The sequence below is a fragment of the Salmo trutta genome, chromosome 3, assembly GCF_901001165.1.
Source record: "Salmo trutta chromosome 3, fSalTru1.1, whole genome shotgun sequence".
Taxonomy (NCBI): Eukaryota; Metazoa; Chordata; class Actinopteri; order Salmoniformes; family Salmonidae; genus Salmo; species Salmo trutta.
The window spans coordinates 29,236,627-29,261,879 of record NC_042959.1 but is presented as its reverse complement, the minus strand read 5'-3'; the positions used below and the strand labels follow the sequence as shown (position 1 = coordinate 29,261,879).

General features: G+C 44.3%; 1 protein-coding gene across 3 annotated transcripts; it reads right to left on the bottom strand.

Annotated features, from left to right (window-relative positions):
- Positions 1 to 3,851: 3,851 nt before the first annotated feature.
- On the bottom strand, positions 3,852 to 19,664 carry LOC115172174 (protocadherin-10). 3 transcript variants are annotated; one of them, XM_029729333.1, is made up of 5 exons: positions 16,679 to 19,664; positions 15,504 to 15,562; positions 15,019 to 15,125; positions 8,139 to 8,495; positions 3,852 to 5,081 (listed from the first exon to the last, which is right to left on the bottom strand). In XM_029729333.1, exons 1-5 carry the CDS (start codon positions 19,178 to 19,180, stop codon positions 5,062 to 5,064), a joined length of 3,045 nt encoding a protein of 1,014 aa, XP_029585193.1. In that variant the 5' UTR covers positions 19,181 to 19,664; the 3' UTR covers positions 3,852 to 5,061. The 3 variants fall into 3 exon arrangements, with proteins under 3 accessions (XP_029585193.1, XP_029585199.1, XP_029585207.1); XM_029729339.1 differs by having other exon boundaries at positions 16,844 to 19,664; XM_029729347.1 differs by having other exon boundaries at positions 8,338 to 8,495; positions 16,844 to 19,664.
- Positions 19,665 to 25,253: the final 5,589 nt, after the last annotated feature.

The window sequence follows — 25,253 nt, the reverse complement described above, 5'->3', positions numbered from 1 at the left end:
GAGTGAGAAAGCAGAATGTAGTAGGCTGTGTAAGTTTAGTTTATATCAGGTGGTATATGAAAAAATAGAAAGAAAATAGGGTTCATTTCAAATGAATTAAATTGTAGAATATGAACAAATTTGAACGGTAACACTAGGCCTCTCTGTTCAACAGTGTGTTATTTCATATTTTTATCCCCTGCAGGATTTTCAGACAGCCACACCACACCTGGGAATTATGGCCTCCACACTACTCCATGCCGTTGCATTCCAATCCCACTCCCTTTATTCCTGTCTCAGCACCTCATCAGTCCCCCATGACCCTGCTCAATGCCCCGACAGGTCTCTAACGTCCCCCAACCCCCACTCACCCACTCCACCTCCTCACACTCTGCCTCCCCCCTCTCACCCCGGCTCTCCTGACAGAAGACAGGGTGCTATCTCGCCGTCGCTTCAGAAGAGCCGGGGCCTTCAAAAGCATCTCCCAGTGGAGGGAAGCACATTTAGATTGTGAGCAGACGTATAACACCTTTCCAGAGAACGAGACAGAGAGAGAAAAAGACCAACACCCTCCCCTTCTGTTCCTCCTCCTTTCTTCTTGTCCGTTGTCTCCTGCTATGCTCAACCTCTGTCTCTGGATTCCAGAGGGGCAGGAGAGGGGAGAAAAATGCCCGCCGCAAAATACACCACTTCTAAGAAGAGACAAATGGAGTGATAACAGACTAGGAGGTGTTGGAGGAGGAAGAGGCAGGAGGGGAGAGGTTGACAGAGGGGGGAGAAAGAAGAAAGACACTGAACATGTGTTCTGTTCTGTGGGGATATCTGTTGGGATCAAGCTGTTACTACCTTCAATAGCTTGTGATCATAGAGAAAAAAACTCCCTATCACAGTTGAAGGTAAATGTATATTAGCATAACTGTTCTTGCAAGGTAAAAGTATTGCATCTCAATAAAAGTTGTTCCGTAACTACACTCTTGGGAAAAAAGGTGCTATCTAGACCCTAAAAAGGGTTCTTTGGCTGTCCCAATAGAAGAACCCTTTGAATAACCCTTTTTGGTTCCAAGTAGAACTATGTTGGGTTTCATGTAGAACCCTTTCCACAGAGGGTTCTACCTGGAACCAAAATAGGTTATCCTATGGGGACAGCGGAAGAACCCTTTAGAAACAATGTTTTCTGTACTCAAATCAAATCAAATCAAACTTTATTTGTCACATGCGCCGAATACAACAAGTGTAGACCTTACTGTGAAATGCTTACTTACAAGCCCTTAGCCAACAGTGCAGTTCACGAAGAGTTAAGAAAATATTTACCAAATAAACTAAAGTAAAAAATAATAAAAAGTAACACAATAAAATAACAATAACAAGGCTATGTACAGGGGGTACCGGTACCGAGTCAGTGTGCAGGGGTACAGGTTAGTTGAGGTAATTTGTACATGTAGGTAGGGGTGAAGTGACTATGCATAGATAATAAACAGCGAGTAGCAGCAGTGTACAAAACGGATGGAGGGGGGGGGGGGGGCGGTGTCGATGTCGATGTAAATAGTCCGGTGGCCATTTGATTAATTGTTCAGGGGTAGAAGCTGTTAAGGAGCCTTTTGGTCCTAGACTTGGCAGTTCGGTACCGCTTGCCGTGCGGTAGCAGAGAAAACTGTCTATGACTTGGGTGACTGGAGTCTTTGACAATTGTATGGGCTTTCCTCTGACACCACCCATTATATAGGTCCTGGACGGCAGGAAGCTTGGCCCCAGTGATGTACTGGGCCATACGCACTACCCTCTGTAGCACCTTACGGTCGGATGCAGAGCAGAGCATTTTTTGTCTTGGTGTGTTTCTACTAATGTCCTCAATCAATATGATGGAAGAAACATCAATTCAAGTCCCTTTAATACAACTCAACCACAGTTGGTGGTATTTGCTCTTGGTAGACTACACTACATCATGGTAACTCTGATGAAAAAAAATAAACACTTGAAATCCCCCAGAACATCCCTAATCAACCTTCAGTTAGCATGTTAAGCATCTGTTCAAAGTCATATCATTTGCTAATACGTTTATTTTTATTTCTCCAGCATTGATGAATGGGGGGTTTGAGAGCTAGCCATTGTGTTAAGTCCTTTGGTGTCCGTGTGTGAAAAGTGGAGCACTCCAACATAGAAGTTAGCACTCCCTAATCCTCTCTGCCTTTGTGCAATGAGTGACTTTGAAACTCACTTTCGGTTAATAACGAATGCACCCAAGAATATAAAAAGCATGTCAGTCTCCTTCTCTCTCTCTGTCTCTCAGCCTCTCTCTCTCTCACTTTGCCCTCTCTCTCTCTCTTGTTCTCGCTCTCTCTGTCTCTACCTCTCTCTGTCTCTGTTTCTCTCTCCCTCTCTCCCTTTCTAAGTCTTCTGTCTTGTTTTGGGAACTGTAAGTCATTTATTTTTGTTCTTAAATTATATTTCATTATACTCTTATGCTTTTATCATTTGGAACCTTGTGTTCATAAATACATGCGGAAAATAAAACTTTTGGAACATGAAAGAGATTAACCTGAGTGACTGAGGTCAAATATAATGGGTTCCATTTAGGAAGAAAGGAGACATGATTATACCGTTCATCAAAGTTTCCTTCTAAATCTAAGCAGAACAGAGCTGATAGTTATGCCCTCATTACGCTGGAATAAAGGATAGTCAAGAGGCAGATTTAAACTCATTTTATTTATATTTATTCTACATGTATATTTCCAATTGTTACTTAAAAATGGAATAAATATAAATAGATGTTGTACATGTTAGGTTTTTGATGTAGACTGTGAGCCAAAGATTAATATAGATTTTAATACCTCCTGTTTATCAGATTTGAACACATCTCTGGTGGGAAAAACATCAATGAATATTCAAACATGTGAGATTATAAAGGATTACATGTAATTATGTCTCTCATTTAGACTCTGCTATTGGTTAGTCACCATCTGTAGCTAATATCTTATTCCACCTTGTTTATGTGCCGTCACTGCCACTTCAGGAAGATTACACGTGTACTGTTCAATTGAAGACAGAAGTTTAATCTTAAACACTTGTTCTGTGTGAAAAGAATAGATTAAAAAAACATGTCATTTTTTTGAGATTAGGTTTTAGCGAGGAAACGCACCAGACCGACAAACATCTGAAAGAAGCATGTGGACACAGTGTGTTAGTTAACATATGCCGTCATTGTGTGGCCTATATAGGCATTTCTCACCACTCACATATAAACATAGATTTTCTATGATTTCTCTTTAGCGGTTGTCAACATGGGGAACTCCGTTGAAAGCCGATGAACGTGGGTGTCCAATTGAGACGTGTAATCTTCCAGAACTGCAGCATGTTTTCTATAACCGAACTGTGCCTGGAGTCGTTCTGTGCATCCTTCCTCCATTCAGACGCTGTCAAAAAGCCTCCCTTTCAAAATCACATGTCCTTACCGTGTATCTGTCACTAGATGGAAAGAATCACAAGGGGTGTATGTAAAATCAAGAGTAATAGAGAATGTGGAAACAACCTTACCATATCCTATAAAACAGGTGACACTTTACAGAGTAAAATATGAATTGAAATGATCTGAGGACATTGACATACAATAAATATACATTGGGAGTAGAGGTCAGGATATCAGACATTCCCTTCGCTGTGATTGAATGTAAACCTGCCCGAGTTATAGAAAATCAAACAACATGAGACAAACCGTACATTTCTCATTTTTTGATTTATTGTTGGCATACTGGTGTGTGTGTGAGAGTCTGCGTATGTGAGTGTGTGTATGTGTGTGCATGTGTATGTGAGTGTGTGTATGTGCGCATATTTGATTTTGCACTGCAAGTGCACAACACCTTTCATTATATGGCCACTTTTTGTTTTGTTCTTTTTAATTGACCCTTTTTTTTGGTTACAATAACACAGAATTACCATGGAATTCAATCTAAATTATTACCGCCTTTTATTTTTATAGACATGAGTTTCAACTTTCAATATCCAAATAAAAAAATGAAATCAAACCGGATGAAAGCGATCACGCGGCAGACAAGGCTGTTTTGTTTTCATGGTAAAGAACACCCCCGACATGTAAGATCGTCCCAAGCCTTCTACAGCACTTTAAGCAGCTTATGAACCTCTGTCTACACAGAATTGGAAACCCACCAAATGGATAGCACACCTTCAGAAAAAAGTATATATAGATAGATTTATATATAGATTTATATGCATTTTGAAGCTTTTCAAAAGAGTACATTAAACACTTCTCACATGATATAAACTACTAAACAGCTCAGAATTCAAAGGTGAAGCCCATCACTGTTCAGATCCACTATGTGATGAAAAAAATGAAAAACAAAACTGAACTTGAAAATTCATAATCCAGCCCACAATCTTTCCTTATAAAGTTGAAGTACTTTAGATCTGAGGAGAAGACACCTGACCACACAAACTGAATAGAAAAACTGTCAAGTCTAAAACAGTGGTATTGCATTTAAAATGCACAAAAATCTCCTGTACAACTGGCTTCTGCTGTGAGTATAAACATCTAAAGGGCTCAGTGACGTCGATGTTCCTTTTCCAATTGGTTTTTCATTTTTGTAATTTTTTGTTGCTGTTCTTTTTTTTCATTTTTTTTCTTTTTTTTAAAGATGTACATTAGTGCTGTAAACAGGCACACATAGATTGGAGAGGAGGGATCCTCGTCCTCCTCCTCTTCCTTCTCCTCCCTCGTTCTCCCCCTCTATTAGTTCTGTTTTCAACTCTGTCTCAGTCCTGCTGAGAGCGGTGGGGTCCTCGTGCAGAGCCGTCTGTCTGTCCGTCTCCTAACCCTGTCTCTCTGTCTGTCCCCACCACTTCCAACCCCTCCAGAGTCCAAAAGGTAGTAGTTTCCAAGGCCGGCAGTGTTCCAAGAGAATTCCGGAGGGAATGTTGTCCACAGAGTTCCATGTTACGTAGGGGGAATGTCAGTCAGACGTGGAACAGTTAAGGAGATGGAGTCTGGAACTTGATGCTCTTTTTAGTTTTTTGTTGTTTTGACTGATTGTGCAAAGTCATACGGTCTCTGGTATGTCCACGCGAAAGGAGCTAGCAAACCCCTTTCCTCGCTGCAAGAAGAGAACACATGCTGGTTAGGGGTCAAGTTTGTCTGAGAGAGAAAAGAAAAACAGACAATGCATCTAGAGGAACCTTAATTTATTTACTCAGTGTTGTAAGACAGTCAATAAAACAAGGTTAGGAAGGTTAGGAAGCCCTTCATCCATTCTCTTCTAGAACCATTTATATCCACAATGTGAAATCTCTCATTGATAATGCGTGTGAATGTGGGTCTGTTTCTCTGAGAATATTTCTTGCTAATTTTATTTAGGACAGCAACAATGGGTCTTAACTCAAATGGGCCACGGCCAACATGGAAACAAATGGAGCTCCCCCTCCCCCCACACCCCTTACCCCCAACACCCCCTTCTCCCCCTTCCCCATGACAGCTCAACAATCCCCCAGCTAGCAGCAGCTCTATGTCATCTCTGTTTGATTAGGGTAATGACCGACCGCCATCTCTGGCTACAAGGGGCTCTGTGTCTCCAGATGACTTTATCAGATTAGGGGAAAGGCACAGTCTCTTAGTATCATGAGGATCCCCCCCCCCCCCCCACCCAACCCTCACCCCCACCCCCCCTCACCCTTCCAGACTCCAATCCAAAATAAGACACAGCCTCTTAGTATCATGGGGACACCCCACCTTATCCCCCCCACCCACCCTTCCAGACTCCCCTCCGAAATAAGACACAGACTCTTAGTATCATGAGGATACCCCCCCATCCCCCCTCTTCTTCCCCCTTCCAGACCCCCTGCCAGACATCCCCTAAATAAGGAATGTATTGTGGTGATTAGCTCTACGCACCATGTGTAGTTGCTGAGACAGAGAGGAGAAAAATAGGGGTTGAGACTGAGGGTCTATTGTAATTGACGAGAATTAAGGAGAATTTCAAGAGATTCTTGAGAGGTATCGATTTTCAAGAGATATTAATGTAATGTAAAAGAGCGTATTTCTCACGTCTCGAAAGCTACCTCCAGAGGTCACGCACAACACTCGCCCAACAGTTGCCCCCTCTATGCAGGGCAATGTAAACAGAATTGTTTCATTGAGCCCAACATTCATATGGTAAACATATTAATAGCAGAGAAAGGTTTTTGAAACAGTTGTAATGTATAAACATCATCCTTATATTTGAGACATGTTTTATAGGTATTTTTTCCTGAAATTGCAGTAGCCTATTACATTCTAAGGAAATGGAGTCTGGAACTTGAGGCTCCCAAGTGGCGCAGCGGTCTAAGGCACTGCATCTCAGTGCTCGAGGCGTCACTACAGACCCTGGTTCGATTTGAGGCTGTATCACAACTGGTCGTGATTGGGAGTCCCATAGGGCGGTGCACAATTGGCCTAGCGTCATCCGGGTTAGGGTTTGGCTGGGGTAGGCCGTCATTGTAAATAATAATTTGTTCTTAACTGACTTGCCTAGTTAAATAAAGTTTAAATCAAATTCAAATAAATACATTCTGAAAATGTCGCTGTATCTTTAAGAAAGGGAGTTTTCCCCTTGGTTGCTCTGAGCCACCATCCAGGCAAGACGCACGCAGCAAGAAACTGATCAACTCACCAGAGGAATTATCAACATTTTCAGTTGCTATTTTGAGTTTACCTCATATAATGACTTCCATGATATTGATCAAATGAAGCCTGGTTTGTTCTAATGTAACTTTTAATATGCTGAAACTGTACTTGTGTGTGTGTGTGTATATATATATATATATATATATATATATATATATGAGATAGGTAAACATTAATGTTTGATATGTTAGCTAATGTTACTAGCGAGCATAGCTCGCTAGCTGTGTTATTGTCTTGCAAGCTACATTTAGCTCATTCGTGTACCAACAAGCAAATAGTTGCATTATTCAATTAAGTGATATGGTTTGATTGCATTATTCAAGAGTGTAGATAATATGTTATAGAGGAAAAGATGCTCGCATTGTCGAATAGTTTGCAAGCTTACTGGCTAGTCAGTGGCTACTTTGATACTGATAATTACGGTAGATTTGGAGCTGCAGAGCAAGAATGTCACATTGCCAGCCAGAACAAAAGGTAAGGCAAGGATGTAATGTAAATTGAAACGTTTATGTACATATTACGTAACTTGAGATCTCATCACGCTGCCTCTCCTTAAATGTTTGTCAATGAGAATAGCCTCTGAGAGAGGAAGGTGACATCTTTATCTTTATGGAGTCTCTACCTCATCTGTATTCATCAGAGGTAGTGCCCCATGATGCGGCTGTGAATTACAGTGGTACGGGAGACTCCAGCAGGTTGAGAATTCTTTTAGCAAGTTCTGATGAGCGGTGAAAGAACGTGCAACTCTTAAGGCAGTGCTGACAAAATTATAATTAAGCATTATCACCAAATTGCAGTGATGAGGATGTCTCTCTTTGTGCCCTTTGAAAAGGGAGTTTGGAAACAGAAATTCCCCATGGAAATATGCCTCCTCCTTCCTCTGCTTTCCCTGATTATCTTAAACGGTTTTGATCCTAGGAGCTAGAGTAATACCGTCAGAAGAATAGGAGCGAGAGGGTAATCTCTTAGCCTCTATTCTTTTCAGCAGATTAAAAACACTCCTTTTTTCATTCCCTTTCGGAGCGAAGGAAGCATCGTGTATATTAACACACCCATCTCCCCATAATGGGACAAATCATCCATCATTTCAACGTTTCAGCGATGTCAAAACTCTCCTATGGATTCCAACCTCTACTCTAATTGATCATGGCACATTAAATTGAAAAGGCACATAGATGGGGCTGCTGCTGGTGGTGGAAGGAGGGAGTGAATTGATATAGAAGACTGTGACGGAGGATAAGATCATCACAGATAGAGAGAGCGATAATGAAGATGTGTGAAAGGAAGAGAGAGAGAGAGTTAACGACTGTCAAGAGGGTAAATTAGATGGGTCAGTGCACGTGAAAGAATTTCATGGCACTTCCAGCCAATGGGGGAAGAAATATAATTCAATTTTTTTTGTATTGTTCAAGTCAATCACCAGATCAGGGTTGTTTGGTTGAGAGAATAGAGTGGGTTAGCTACAGAGCTGCCGTGCAAAGCGGATACTCACTCAAATAGGCAGGTTTGTAAGGCGCTCGCGTGCTAGACAGAAGTGCCTCAAACGCTTTCCTCTCTAACTTGGCTTGGTTGGCGTGGGTGGCATGGTGGTGGCTGAGGTGGAGGTGGTTTTGGTGGTGGTGGCTGAGGGGGGTCTCTTTGCCAAAGGTGGAGAATGACTTATCGCCCGTTTGCTCTTGGCTTTCAAATACCTCAGTGTCGGGCACGGAGTCCATGCCTGGCACGTGCAGGTTGCTGCGGTAGTCTGCCGCCTGGCGCCCGTCGGAGGGCACAAAGGAGGGCATCCAACAGCGGTCGGAGTGTCCCAGTGCCTTGCACTCCTCCGTGCAGTTAGAGAAGAGATCAGTGCCTGGGGAGGGGTACGAGGGAGGAGAGATGGAGAGAGAGAAAAGACAGTTAGAGAAGAGATCAGTGCCTGGGGAGGGGTACGAGGGAGGAGAGATGGAGAGAGAGAAAAGACAGTTAGAGAAGAGATCAGTGCCTGGGGAGGGGAACGAGGGAGGAGAGATGGAGAGAGAGGAAAGACAGTTAGAGAAGAGATCAGTGCCTGGGGAGGGGTACGAGGGAGGAGAGATGGAGAGAGAGAAAAGACAGTTAGAGAAGAGATCAGTGCCTGGGGAGGGGAACGAGGGAGGAGAGATGGAGAGAGAGGAAAGACAGTTAGAGAAGAGATCAGTGTCTGGGGAGGGGAACGAGGGAGGAGAGATGGAGAGAGAGGAAAGACAGTTAGAGAAGAGATCAGTGTCTGGGGAGGGGAACGAGGGAGGAGAGATGGAGAGAGAGGAAAGACAGAGGTCATAAAGGTAATAATCAATTAATCTTGAAACAAGACAAAAAAGGAAGCAGGGGAAACGTGCACACACACACACACACACACACACACACTCACTCACTCGCTGCTGCTGTGTGTGTACGTGCGTGCACGTGTAGACTCAGATCTCTAATTCTTCATGCAGGGTTCTCTTTTTCACCATACAAGATCAAATGAAACAGCAGCATACGTGGAGAGATAAACTCTCAGCCTCGCAGAACAGCAAACACTCCACTAGAAAGCCCAGCATGCACAGGGAAAGGTCACGAGGTTATCGTCTTCCTCGTTCTACCTCATCTTTCTACCGATACACTAAGGAGAGATTCAAATAAAAACAGCCCTTTGTGAAAACCAACCAAAATTGCTAAAATACATTTGCACGACACCAAGTCAATAATCAAGTTTGCTGACGACGCCACAGTTGTAGGCCTGATAACCAACAGCGACGAGTCAGCCTATAGGGAAGAGGTAAGTGAAAGTCAGTAAAACAAAATAGTTGATTGTTACAGAGGAGGGAACATGCCCCGATCCACATCAACGGTATTAGAGAGAGTAAGTAGTTTTAATTTCCTCACTGTGGACTTGGACCAACAACATCACCACTCTTGTCAAGAGTATCTGTACTTCCTAAGGCGGCAGAATAAATTTGGGATGCCAACCCTTGTCCTCTCCAAATACTTCCACTGCACCATCGAGAGCGTCCTGACCGGTTGCATCACGGCCTGGTACGGGAATTAGTCTGTCCACGACCGCAATGCCCTCAAGCAGGTGATGAAGACGGCCCAGTGCATCATTGGGACCATGCTCCCACCCATCCAGGATTTACTCAAAATGGTGTCTGAGGAAGGCCCGCAGCATCATCAAGGACCCCCACACACCCTGTCGGGCAGATGAAATCGGAGCATGAGGTCTGATACCACCAACAGGCAAAGAGACAGTTTCTATCTACAAGCCATCAGACCGCGGGACACTTGAACTGGACTGACCACCTACTACTGATTCTCCACACCTTAACACACATGCCCTCACGCACGCACACACACACGCACACACACACACACACACACACACACACACACACACACATCACAATTGCTGCTATCAGGCTCTTTTTATGATTGCTAAATACTGCACAATTTAAACACTTGCCTCCTAATCCCCCCTTCCCCAAAACACGTGTAAATATTGGACTATAAATTATGCCTGGTGTATTCATGTATTACGTAATGTGTGTGTAGTCTTTATAATTTTTTTGCCATTGGGAAATAGAGAAACAGGCTAGAATCATTGAATCATTGCTGTGACCCTCTGTGGTAGTTTCTCTCTGTGATATCTCAGCAGGTACGACTGGTCATGCAGAGTGAGAGACGTGTTTAAAACCATTAACACCACACTACTACAATCTCAGAGCTTCCTGTGACCAAGGTATTAGATCATTTAAACCACAGGCTGAAAAGTATTGGATTACTTTGGCTGCTCATGTCCTTCCAATTTGTCCATGCAATAACACCAGAAAAAAAAAGTCAGCCCGAGTCCTTCAATGTTCTGTCAAAGAGGAAGTTCATTCTGAGTTCATTCTTCATGATAGTGCAAGTGAACCCATGAATAGCCCATCGTGGAAAAAAAACCCAAATCAGATCAGTTTCTGATTAAATTCAGATAGATACTAATATTTTTGCACTAAGCAAAACCAGGATAGTGCCTAACTTAATCTTAAAAGTCAATGTTTTAAGTCATTTGATGTGTGTGTCTGAGTAAAACCCAAACTGCTCCCCAAGAGTATCCTCAGATAATCCTGTGGTACACAGACTGATTAGGCTTCAGACCTGCGGTGTGTGTGTGTGTGTGTGTGTGTGTGTGTGTGTGTGTGTGTGTGTGTGTGTGTGTGTGTGTGTGTGTGTGTGTGTGTGTGTTTCCACAGGTCAGCATAGGGGGAATTTGCTTTGTTACAAAGAGGATTAATTTGGCTCGCTAACAGCTTGGAAAAATGCTGAGCTTCCTAACGAGTGAGTTCCTTATTAAATATTAACGAACATCCACAAATACACCATAACATTGAGTGTCAGCACATACACAACAATGAAAGAAAGTTTGTATTATTTAATTATGTATCTACTAATACAGACTCCATAGATCATCAATTTACTCCTCATTTCAACAAGTGGTACATGCATATTAGATATTCACCAAAGCAATGGGACAGTAACCTCTGACCCTGGATAATGAACATATTTCCATATCCAATAATCACAGGAGGAGGCTTGTGAATATCAATCTGTTTCGGATTTGGCATTTAGAAGCTGGAGAAGTGATAAGACACAGACTCACTCCGAGAAAAGCGTCTCTGCTAAAAAGCCAGATCAAGACATCTTGATATTTCTTGACATTTTAGGAAATGAGATATTCCCTGAGGCGTATTAGGTGTCTCTTCAGAAAAAAAGAGAAAAGAATTGACCTGCCCTCGGTAAAGAATTGACCTGCCCTCGGTAAAGAATTGACCTGCCCTCGGTAAAGAATTGACCTGCCCTCGGGAAAGAATTGACCTGCCCTCGGGAAAGAATTGACCTGCCCTCGGTAAAGAATTGACCTGCCCTCGGTAAAGAATTGACCTGCCCTCAGTAAAGAATTGACCTGCCCTCAGTAAAGAATTGACCTGCCCCCAGTAAAGAATTGACCTGCTCTCAGTAAAGAATTGACCTGCTCTCAGTAAAGAATTGACCTGCTCTCGGTAAAGAATTGACCTGCTCTCGGTAAAGAATTGACCTGCCCTCGGTAAAGAATTGACCTGCCCTCGGTAAAGAATTGACCTGCCCTCGGTAAAGAATTGACCTGCCCTCAGTAAAGAATTGACCTGCCCTCAGTAAAGAATTGACCTGCCCCCAGTAAAGAATTGACCTGCTCTCAGTAAAGAATTGACCTGCTCTCAGTAAAGAATTGACCTGCTCTCAGTAAAGAATTGACCTGCCCTCGGTAAAGAATTGACCTGCCCTCAGTAAAGAATTGACTGCTCTCAGTAAAGAATGGACCTGCCCTCAGTAAATAATTGACCTGCCCTCAGTAAAGAATTGACCTGCCCTCAGCAAAGAATTGACCTTCTCTCAGTAAAGAATTGACCTGCCCTCGGTAAAACTGAAAGTTTAATAAAAGATGTGAACCAAAACCAACAACATTTATGGGCCTTAGTACTTTAACGATTTTAAGGAACAAACATGAGTCTACAGTACATCAGTCTGACTTCAATATGCACTGAAAGCACTGTCAAAAAGTATCCCCTATATCCAAACAAAGATCAAGAGAGGGAGAGAGGGATGGGAGAGAGGGATGGGAGAGATAGAGGGAGAGAGAGAGAGAGCGAGAGAGATATTTCCCTCAGATTACACAGATCCACAAAGAATTTGAAAACAAACCCAATTTTGATAAATACCCATATCTACTGTGTGAAATACCACAGTGTGCCATCACAGCAGCAATATTTCTGACCTGTTGCCACAAGAAAAGGGCAACCAGTGAAGAACAATTACCATCGTAAATACAACCAATATTTATGTTTATTTATTTTCCCTTTTGTACTATTTGCATATCGTTACAACAATATTTCACTATTTGCTTTGGCAATGTAAACATATGGTTTCCATGCCAATAAAGCCCTTTGAATGGGGGGGGGAGAGAGAAAAATGTAAATTGTTAGAACGAGAGAGACTGTGTAAATGCACTGACCCCCTACTTTAATGCGTCCTTCATTTGGTCATTGGTATGCAGAGGTCTGAAAATGAATGACTGTTCAGCAAGAATATACAAATAGCATATATTACCACCTGGATAAAGTGAACCACGGGCCCAAGGATCTGGACGGGGAATGGGAGGATGGAGGGGGAAATAGGGAGGTGGGAGGGAGTGCTAACTCCAACGCTCCCAAACAGTAGGGTGACAGTTTATCCATAGTAACTATGACAACAGTCTATATAAGACAGGCTATATCATCTCTGATACCATCACAGTAACTCCACTGCTTAAATCCATCTAATATCAACAAGCATTTCTTCACCTAAATGATCATCATTGTTTAGTCTCTAATCACAATCATAATGCTATAATTAAGCAATAAAGCACGAGGCGGTGAGGTATTTGGCCAATGTACCATGTCTAATGACTGTTCTCTAGATTGGCCATATACCACAAACCCCCTTATTGCTATTATAAACTGGTTACTAACATAATTGGATCAGTAAAAAGTAATTTTTTGTCATGCCCATGGTATGCGGTCTGATATACCACGTCATTCAGCCAATCAGCATTCAGGGCTTGAACCACCCGGTTTATAATTAACCTATCCTTCACCCTCACCTCATTAAATTAAGGAATTGTTAATGAAAATGTTGAATAAAAGATAAACTGACACAAATGAAAGATCCAACTGAGAAAAATCCTGAGGTTTGCTTGTCACAAACTCAATTATCACTTAGCAAATAGCACAGCAGACAGTTATGTCTAAGTATCGTGCAAGCAGAGAACAATAAGCCACAGTATAAACAATCCTAATCAAACAAAGACTTAACGCACAGCAATTCATCTGTTTAAAGACAGTAAGTTGTCCGATAATTTCAGAACAAAGCAACAGTAGCCTATTGCCATACAACGGCACTCAAAGTCAAAAGCAAAGACAGCAAGTTCACTAAACACCGTGCCATAGAGTCATCACTTAGCATTAGGAGTCTGGTCAAGCCCTGCATGAAGGAAAGAAGGGTTCAATTAAAAAGGAAGTATAGCTCCTGTACTGTCTATATAGAAATAGCTTGTACTACCTATCATATAGGCCCTATGGCTCAAATTGAATATGTAGCGTGATATAAACTACCTTGCTAAGTGACATGCCTTTTGGTTGAACATTATAGGGGTTCCATCTGACAAGTGACTTGTATAAATGAGTCCAAGCTAACTAGATACATCATACATTTAAAGTGGTCTAAATAAAATAGGACGCTTCCCTTTAAACTTCAGTGTATATCCACAGACTTAAAATAGTGACATTATTATTTCTAGACGTGGCTCATTTCGCATGCTGTGGGTTCATCCCCAAGGGCAGACCTTGTTGCTTTCCAAAAAACATGGGCATAGACACACACAGACGGGGCTGGACCAAAACAATCGCAAGGATGAATTCAGGGATAACTACATTCAAAGCTCAGAAGCCCAATTTGTGTATGTGAACCTTTAGGTGGAACAGATAAAACGACAATGTGGACGGAGGAATGCGATCGGGGCGGTGGGGGCTCGGGGCGGGAAGGCAGAGCCCAGTCAATGAATGAATCGTTTGTTTGTTTGCGCCCGCAACCAGTTTGGTCCCGTTCCCACACCACACCGACCAATGACAAGCCAACCGGTCCTCGTTAGAAATTCCGTCACGTACCCATCAAGTGGTCTCTAGCATGGATTTAGCAGCGGGCCCTCCCTCATTAACGACCCCGCATATTTACTAACAACAGGATTAAGTTCAGCAGCGCGTCATTGTCCCTCAGAACATTTCCCATGATCAAAACAATAAAGAGATTGAGCTACATCCAGGAGAGCGCGAGTTCACAAACACACGACGACTAGAATATAGGCCTACCAAAAACAACCCGTTCTTACAGTAGCCTAAGCTAGAGAAGTTTGTATATCACATGCTGGTAGAAAAACACTCAAGGCTATATTTCATAAATCCTAAGCACATTTCCAATATTTGAGATGGTGAGAAAGAGTAGGCTATGACACGACCGGCCAGTCGCGAACTCTGAAAGTAGTCGAGATTTGGCAGAGCGCAGTGTGCAGTGAGTCGCTTTCCGTTCAGCACCACAATCGGAAGACAACAGCGCGGTGACATTATAGACACGCAGCAGGCGCGGATAACATTCTTAAGGCTATAAGTGACTATTGGCCTCGAAACACACCGTGATCGATCGATCAGCACCATGGACAGATACCACGCCATACAACACTGTCATCGCCCACTGTGGGGCTTTAAATGAGAAAATAAGAGATCAAAAGCCGCGCAACCAGCCAAGAACTAACAAACTCGACTTACCGGTAGAGTGACCTCGATTGGTGGCGTCATGGTCACTGTCGCCTTGCTCGCTGTCACCATGACCACTGTCTTTAGAGCTTACGAGATCCGCTTCTTGGAAAGCCGAACTGACAGATAAGAGGAGAAGAATAGAAAACATGATTTAATGTATTGAAGATAGAGGAGGCCTATTTTTATTTTCAAACGCACGTTAAAATAAAAATTATGTTAGAATAAAACACGAATCACTTTTATTTTCACCGTCTTCATCATCATCATCATTCATTCCTTATCCTGCACTTCATTATCATCAACATAGACTGAGAGTGCATACACAGGTGGGCAGCAGCAGAGAAAGTCAATTAACCAGTATTAGGTATTGAGCCATGTTGGCATGGTTGTGTTTTGTAGTCTCTCCCCTCTGGCATTGAATGGCCACTTTAAACAACACTCTCAATCACGTCACTCAGGCTGCTGGCAGGGCACCAGGTGCGCATGCTCGTTACCTGTTCACACGCCGAGGTCTGTCCACCAGGTAACTGAGCTCGGCTCGCTGGTGTTTGGTCTGAAAGAGAAGCACGAGACATTTTGAGTTTGGGGCGCGGTGGCATTTTATTATCAAACAATTTTCCTGAGATTTAAAATACAAAATAACAACAAGAAATCTGGTACATGACATTGATAGTTTTGATATTGACGTTAGATTTGACGTGATTGCTGATGTTCGACAACGAAACGTCTCATATCTATATTTTGAGAGGAGTCGATTTAAGCCTCCTAGCCGACAGCATATATATACTACCAAAGAGAAAATTAAGTGGTGCACCTATTCAGGCTGGCTGAACTATAGACGGATCTTTGTTCTTGTGCGACTCAGCACGATCGTGACTGGTGTGCGAAATGTGTGTATTCTCACAAGGGACACGGTCATTGCGCATGACAACACACACACACACACACACACACACACACACACACACACTCACACACACTCACACACACTCACACACACTCACACACACACACACACTCTCTCTCACACACACACACACACACTCACTCACACACACACACACACACACACGCACTCACACTCACACTCACACTCACACTCACACTCACACTCACACACACATATACATATGCAGACACACACACACACACACAACTCCAGCCTTCAAGGCACCCATGCATTATCCTGATGTATTATTATATTACTCCAAATCCATCTTATTTTAAAAGCACGACAAAACCACTTCTGAGCAGAACATAAACATGCGATCATTACTATTCCAATGATAATCTCCATCGGGACTGCCAACGGCAACATGTCAGCAACTAGTAATCATTTTGGGTTGAATTGTCGTTAACGGAAATAAATAGCAAGATATGCAGACGTATGTGTTAGGCGAAATAACAAACGTATTTGTGAGGGACTCTACTAAAACAATGGGTGATGCAACATATAGAGAGTTAGCGTCAATGTTAGGGACACTTAAACTACATTCTCTAATAATGCGAAATGCAGATTATATTTCATATTTGATCCACATACTAATAGCAGCAGTGAGACTTTTTTTTAGACAAGCACATGTTGCAGTTATCACACTCTATATCTAATATACGGATAGCAAGTACATGCTGGGGGTATTGGAGTTTAAAGGTATGAGGGGACTCTTACCTCGCTTGATAAAATGCTGCCGTTTGATATGATGTCAGGCTGCTGGTCAGTGTACCCTGTCACTATGGCCCCGCACGGGTTGTGTTCCGTGTCTGTGCTCCTAGATGGGCTACACGGCTTTAGGAACATTAGGTCGGTTTTGGCCGACTCCGGAGTCAGACATACCTGGTAGCAATAGTTCTGATTTTGGTGGTGAGAGCCGAAGCTCCCGGACTCTTCCACTGGCACCTGGGCTGTACCGGCCCCGGTGACGTTGGCGCTCTGCACCAGCATTATATCGGACTTGCTGAGCTTTTTCTTGCGGGCTCGCGCATGCCTGCTGCAGCATGTGGCGCACCCAAGGCAGCAATCACTGGTGAGGCACGTGTAGATGTTGAGCTTTTTGTCCTTCTGACAGCGCACGGCCAGCACGATCATAGCCAGGAGGAAGATGAAGGAGACGGAGCCCAGGGCGATGATGAGGATGAGGGTGAGGTCCAGCGATGTCTCCTTGGACTTGGCGGTGCCCCTCTCCCGATGGTCCTCCACCACACTGTCCACCAGCACCACGAACACACTGGCGGTGGAGGAGAGGGGCGGCTGGCCGTGGTCCCTCACCTCTATCAACAGGTCATACATCTGGTTTGGGTCCCGCTTGGTGGAGACGCGCCGGGCAGTGCGCAATTCTCCTGTCCTCCAGTCCATGCGGAACATGCCGTTCTCGTTTCCCCGCTGGATGCTGTAGGAGAGCCGTGCGTTCTCTCCGTCGTCTGCATCCATGGCGATGATACGGGTTACTAGGTAGCCAGGCTCGGCGGAGCGGGGCAGAGGCTCTCTAGCAGTGCCATTTTTACCCAGAGGAGCAATGACTGAGGGAGGGTTGTCATTCTGGTCCACGATGATTACTTTGACCGTGGCGTTCGAGAAGAGCTCAGGGCTACCTGCATCTTTCGCCTGAACCATGAAAGTGAAGTCTTTTAACTGCTCGTAATCGAATGATCTGAGTGCGTAAAGGTAGCCGGTCTCTTCGTTGATTGACACGTATGTTTTCACAGACATACCCTGAATATCGCACTCCATTATGGAGTAACTAATGAGAGCGTTCTGTCCAACGTCTGGATCCAGAGCGGTCACAGCGTGGATATAAGCACCTGGCACATTGTTTTCAGTCACATACACATCATATATGGGCTGCGTAAACGTTGGCGCATTGTCATTTTCATCCGACACTTGCACTTTGATTGATTTACTGGTGGCAAGGGAAGGGGTCCCTGTATCCCTGGCAACTACAGTCACTGAATAAGAGTCAGCATTCTCTCTATTTAGGGGTCCATCTGTTACAATGGTGAAATAGTTCCTAAAGGAGGGTTTGAGTTTGAACGGGACGTCACCGAGGATTTCAACGTGAATCTTTCCGTTTTCCTCAGCATCTTTGTCAGTCACGCTCAGCAGGGCTATAACGGTGCCCGGGGCTGCCCTTTCACTCACCGACTCGGTCACTGTGCTGAAGGTGATATCAGGAGCATTATCATTTACGTCCATTATTTTCACCAGAACTTTACAGTGCGCGGCCACGGCATTGGGTCCGAGATCTTTCGCCTGAACGAATATTTGATATAAACTGCTCTCCTCAAAATCCACCTCACTGCGTACCTCGATGCGTCCAGTGCGCGCGTCTATGGCGAACAGGTCCTTGACGCGGCTGGAGATGTGGTTACTGAATGAATACACTATCTCCCCATTCTGCCCCTCGTCTAAGTCGGTGGCGTTCAGCTGGATAACGAGGGTCCCCGTCGGTGTGTTCTCCTGCAGACTCACTGAGTACACTGGCTGGTCAAACACGGGCACGTTGTCGTTAGAATCCAGCACTTTGACCACCAGCAGAGCAGTGCCTGTCCGTGGCGGCTGGCCCCCGTCTACGGCAGTCAGCACATACCTGTGGGACGCCTGCTGCTCCCTGTCCAGCGACTTCTCTAGCACCAGTTCTGCGAATTTGTTACCGTCGGTCTGCGTCTGCACATCCAAGTAGAAGTAGTTATTGGTGGTGATGTCGTATGTGCGCAGCGCATTGGAACCCACGTCCGGATCGAATGCGCTCTCTAGGGGAAACCGGGTACCGGGGACTGCGCTCTCCGAGATTTCTACTGTGATGTCGGTTTCGGGGAAGCTGGGCGGATTGTCATTGATATCCACGACCTCTATCTCCACGCGGAACAGCTCGAGTGGGTTCTCCAAAAACACTTCAAGGTGTAAAAGACAGCTGGCACTCTGCTTGCAGATCTGCTCCCGGTCAATTTTCTCGTTGATGAACAGAATCCCGTTCTCCATGTTCACTTCCAGGTACGGCGTCCGCGAGCTGGGCACAACCTGGAAGCGGCGTGAGGCGATTTTGGTCATGTCCAGTCCCAGGTCCTCGGCGATATTCCCCACGAACGTGCCGTGTCCAGCCTCCTCCGGCACAGAGTAGCGTATCTGCGAGACCACTCCATCCGTGATACACAGCAAAATGAATAGCACAATCATCGCCAAAGAACAAGTGCACTTGGAGAAAAGAAATCCTATCCTTTTTTATTTAAAGCGTCAATTCCCATTACCCTTAGTCCAAGGAAAGTCCCCAAAATGTAGAAGGCTTTTGGATATTTGTTTTCCTTTTAGTAGTCCCGTCAAACATGGACCTTCTTGCTTGTGATATTCAATGCAGGTTTGATTACCCCCAAATCCTGTCTTCACTGCCGAGATCAACAAGCTCTCGGCTGCTTCAGATGCGCCTCGTTATGGCAGCAGTGCACATTCCAATGATGCGGAGTGTTCCTTAATAATAATAGTGAGGAGATGACTCTAAAAGCATAGGCCCAAAATCAATAAAAAATATAAAAAATCCGTACCATGAACGTAGTCGAAGCTTTTTCCAACTATACCAATTCTCAAACAGCCACTGTTATCTGATTTTTTTCTCTCTCTTCTCTCCAGTGATATCTGCTCCGTTTAGCGCACACACTGCAGCGGTCTCCTCTCCCACTATTGAATGCACTTCACTCAACTATTCGCTTTTTCCGCAGCGCACCTCCCCTACCAGCCAACGGGATCCTCGGACACCCGCTGAGCTCACTCCTGATTGGACGGTTGGGACGTCTGTCTATGCTGGATCTCGCTCACTGTGATGTGACGCTTCTAGCCCAGTTGCTGGTTCGAGCTGAATACCTGCCTGACGAGGAAGATACATTTGGAAGAGTTGGGGTTTCATAGTTGTTTACGCGCAGCATACTGAAAGGGTCCTGAATTGTTTTCAACAAAAGCACAATACACAATCGCATTGGCTATTAGGAAAACAATAAAGAGTGTGAACACTATGTATAAATTCCCAGAAATGTATTAGGCAAACTCCCCAACACATTTCAAGGAGATTATACTTCCCATAGTGTAGCGACTCTATTTGAATAGCTTTCAGTTTACTCTCCGTTAGTCAGCATCTCTAGCCTAACTTATTTTGGGGTGTGGGCAATGCTCATGCCTTTTACTAGCCTATTACGAAAACAGAACGCAATAATTAATTCGATTATTATCATTGATTGATAGTTTATAGCTGTGTATGCTTCCTGCTAGGCGACGTGTGTAGACGGCTTGTGTGAGGATAATGTATTGACATGTGCTATGTAGGAAACATGCCGGATATGCGTCAATCAGTTATATTCTCATACAGTTTTAACCACCACAATGTGAGTATTCCTCATGCAGCCAAGAACCTCTGCAACTTCTCTCTGTAACTGCTCTCACACTAAATCTGGAGATTTGTGTGGAATCTTTCTGAGCCTCTGTCAAAGCAAGGCGCAAACCACAGACCTTACGCGCCCCCTAGCGGCCAAGAGAGAAACATAAAACCAAATCCACCGGTTCGCCCAGAACGAAACAAACCGGACCTATAAATAGTGTCCTACTCTAATTCACGCTCCCCATTGACACTGTCTCTATAAGAAGTCATAGGTTATACAACTCGTATTTTCTTTTGTGTGTTGTTTTTGTTGTTGTTGATGTGAATATAACTAGGCTAGGTTTTTTTTTTTAAACGAAACGAACATCCCACATCACCGGGAGCTGTCCTTGACGTCAGACAGTAACATAATGCACATTCACAGGAAAGAGACAGAATCGGCTCTGCACAGAATGTGATTCACACAAAGGTACAATTGATTGTCATTTCATTGGATTCTGACCTTCAACCTTGAATAGCGTTTGGAAAGGTTGACTAGTTAAATAAAGGTTAAATAAACATTTAAAAAAATAAAATTAAAGGTGTGCATTCTCAGATGATTACTGTAGGAATTATTCAATCTAATGAAAATATGAATAAGGCCATATAGATGCTATAGAATGCAGTATGTACCTTAGTCTGGATGAAGTGAATCCCCTCCTCTTGTTGTTGTAATTGTACTCATCAGAATGTACAAATGCTATGTCTGACATCCAGCTTTAGACTGCCCATTGTGGTGAGCAGTACACTGGTGACACATCACGTATTGTGAAGCATAGATAGGCTACTATTCTGGATGTACCTTTACTTCTAATGGAACAAAATGGATTCATCCCTATACTCTTACACAACAGCTTTTTCCTAGCACTGATCAGAAGGGACTTGATAGATTGCTGCTTGCAGTGTATGGGGAGTCTGTTCCTCATATAAATGCCTCACACATGTGTCATATAAAAACTATTCCTAACCTGGACCTCAGATGTCTGTGTTTAAATAGGAAAGGAAACAAGAGAAGGATGGTTTTATGCATTTGTTACTGGGAAACAGCCAATGAGTTGGTCAGTGTCTCCCTCCAATGGTTTAAGGTTAGGAATGAGACAGGGCAAGCTGATCCTAGATCTGTGCATGTGGGCTGATTCCACCCAGAGCCAAGTGTTCAGTGGGCATGGACTGATGAACACAGGTGATGAGGGGAACCTGTTCAGGCTGCCAGAGAACAACAGCTCCCCCTAGTGATCAACAACGGCACTATAACCTTTCTTCCCATTTAGCACTTCTTCCTTTATCGTCTTTGATCGAAAGAGGAGACGTTTAAGATGTCCTGCGTAGGCTCCAGTAAAGAAACGTACCACATATTGGGAGAATGAGATTGGCTCCAGCAGCCAACTGCCAAAGCAAATCATAATATGACACAGGAGGGTAAGCATCAGATGCCTCCAAGAGGAGATTTCCTCCTAAAATCAAGTCAGATAAAATCAGAAGGATTATGGACAATTGCTGATTTGAATATTATAATTCTGATTATCTATCAGGAAACAAGGTAAGACCCAAGTACAGACTGTGTGAAGTAACAATGTTTATTTTAACCACAGGTGCAGGCAAACGACACGTCAAGGCAGGCAGGGGTCGATGATCCAGAGTTGGAGCAAAGGTACAGGACAGCAGGCAGGCTCAGGATCAGGGACGGGCAGAGTGGTACAGATGGGCAGGTACAGGGTCAGGACATGCAAGGGTTAAAAAAACAGGAGGATGAGAAAAAGAGAGGCTGGGGAAAAGACAGGAGCTGACAGGACGAATGCTGGTAAGCCTGACAAACAAGACGTACTGGCAACAGACTAACAGAAAATGCAGCTATAAGTACACAGGGGGAAAAAAATGGGCGACACCTGGAGGGGGTGGAGACGAGCAAAAAGACAGGTGAAACAGATCAGGGCGTGACATTATCTCTCCCTCTCTCTCTGTGCATAGGAATGAAAGGCAAAGCACCTCTCCTCAAACAGTGTTTTATATGTCCCAAAATAAACGCAGCTGTATTGTCAATGGCTTCTGCTCAATCTTGAGGATACACTACTGTAACAGCATGTGGTTTTTGACCCTTGAAGAAGCTTGCGGAGAGTGAGGTGATTGTTGGCTCAATGGATATCCACTCCACTGCCATTTGCTGACCTGTTTTGTGTCACACACTGCGTAAGACACAGTACAGAAACATGGCTTTTTTTACTGGGAGCTACTTTCTATGGAGTCAGTACATGTGCAGTACTGTAGCTAAGCAGTGTTCAATCCACCACTCCTTACTGACCACAACATACAACACAACCCACCACTCCCTACTGGCCACAACATACAACACAACCCACCACTCCTTACTGACCACAACATACAACACAACCCACCACTCCTTACTGACCACAACATACAACACAACCCACCACTCCCTACTGGCCACAACATACAACACAACCCACCACTCCTTACTGACCACAACATACAACACAACCCACCACTCCCTACTGGCCACAACATACAACACAACCCACCACTCCCTACTGGCCACAACATACAACACAAGCCACCACTCCCTACTGACCACAACATACAACACAATCCACCACTCCTTACTGACCACAACATACAACACAACCCACCACTCCCTACTGACCACAACATACAACACAACCCACCACTCCTTACTGACCACAACATACAACACAACCCACCACTCCCTACTGGCCACAACATAATCCACCACTCCCTACAACATACAACACAATCCACCACTTCCTACTGGCCACAACATACAACACAATCCACCACTCCCTACAACACAATCCACCACTCCCTACTGACCACAACATACAACACAACCCACCACTCCCTACTGGCCACAACATAATCCACCACTCCCTACAACATACAACACAATCCACCACTTCCTACTGGCCACAACATACAACACCATCCACCACTCCCTACTGGCCACAACATACAACACAATCCACCACTTCCTACTGGCCACAACATACAACACAATCCACCACTCCCTACAACACAATCCACCACTCCCTACTGACCACAACATACAACACAACATCCACCACTCCCTACTGGCCACAACATACAACACAATCCACCACTCCCTACTGACCACAACATACAACACAACCCACCACTCCCTACTGGCCACAACATACAACACAATCCACCACTCCCTACTGGCCACAACATACAACACAACATCCACCACTCCCTACTGGCCACAACATACAACACAATCCACCACTCCCTACTGACCACAACATACAACACAATCCACCACTCCCTACTGACCACAACATACAACACAACCCACCACTCCCTACTGCCCATAACATACAACACAATCCACCACTCCCTACTGACCACAACATACAACACAATCCACCACTCCCTACTGGCCACAACATATAACACAATCCACCACTCCCTACTGCCCATAACATACAACACAATCCACCACTCCTTACTGGCCACAACATACAACACAACCCACCACTTCCTACTGCCCATAACATACAACACAATCCACCACTCCCTACTGACCACAACATACAACACAATCCACCACTCCCTACAACATGCTACACAATCCACCACTCCCTACAACACAATCCACCACTCCCTACTGGCCACAACATACAACACAACCCACCACTCCGTACAACATGCAACACAATCCACCACTCTCTACTGGCCATAATATACAACACAACCCACCACTCCCTACTGACCACAACATACAACACAATCCACCACTCCCTACTGGCCACAACATACAACACAATCCAGCTTCAAGGCATACAGTACAACCAGAGAACCAGGACACAGGAGAGCTGTATGTGGTTTCAATGTTTGATGGCCATATGTCTCAGCGTCACTCACTCCCTGTCTGTCTGCCTGCCTCTCCTGCTCTCCACACTTCAAGCTGAAGCCTCTGTCCCTCTCCCCAGAGGCTCCAAGCCCATATTGGTTTCACACTGTCTGTCTGGTGGAGGAGGCTTTTAGTCTTCTTCCTCTGGTGTTTGAATGATGCCACAGTGACAGGCACCATTCTGGACACGTGTGTTTGTGTGTGTGTGTCTGTGTGTGTGTGTGTGTCTGTGTGTGTGTGTCTGTGTCTGTGTGTGTGTGTCTGTGTGAATATGAGTGTGTGTATGGTGAGAGAGGGATAGGAGGAGAGAAGGGAGGTGACACAACGAAAAATTGTGATTTTTTTTTTGACGGTAGTTATTGTTTTAATTCAAAAGGACCCCTTTTAAAAAATTTAAACGTCTCTTCTGGAACTGGAATGTCATCTCCTGTCTGTGAGATGGGTTTGTGAATGTGGCTGTATGAGCGAAGGTGACAGGCGTCTGAAGGAAACTCAGACAAGGCTTTTAGAGTTCCCAGACAATGCAGTTGGTTCCTAGGCCACTATACTGGAGTGACAGTCGTGTTTAATCTCCATGAGGATAATGTAACGGGCCGGTCGAGTCCTCTCACTTCATATGGTAGTGCTAAGAGCCGTTTTCACTGGTCCACCGCATAGACTAGTGTAACATGAAGATGAGACATTCTTAAAAATGGACTAGTGTTGGCTTGGGTCATAAAATAGACACATTCACACTCCTGCATGAACCCACTCAACACAGGTTGTACACACACACACACACACATACACACACACACAAACTTACTCCCTCACAAACAAATGAATCCAGTCATTATTTAACTATAATGGTCAAAAGGGAAAGAGCTGCATCAAAGGAATAGATTCAAATGAACCTCAGTGCTTGTCTAAGGGAGGAAAGCCTTCTTGTAGGTCAAGTAGTC

Bases quoted from the DNA above. Each gene is read 5' to 3' on its own strand.
- LOC115172174 (XM_029729333.1), bottom strand. From the start codon at position 19,180: ATGATTGTGCTATTCATTTTGCTGTGTATCACGGATGGAGTGGTCTCG. The intron at 15,563-16,678 runs GTAAGAGTCCCC...CTTCTCTTTCAG, and splicing joins GCAGCATTTTATCAAGCGAG to ACCAAACACCAGCGAGCCGA. The intron at 5,082-8,138 runs GTGAGTATCCGC...CTCTTCTTGCAG, and splicing joins TTACAAACCTGCCTATTTGA to CGAGGAAAGGGGTTTGCTAG.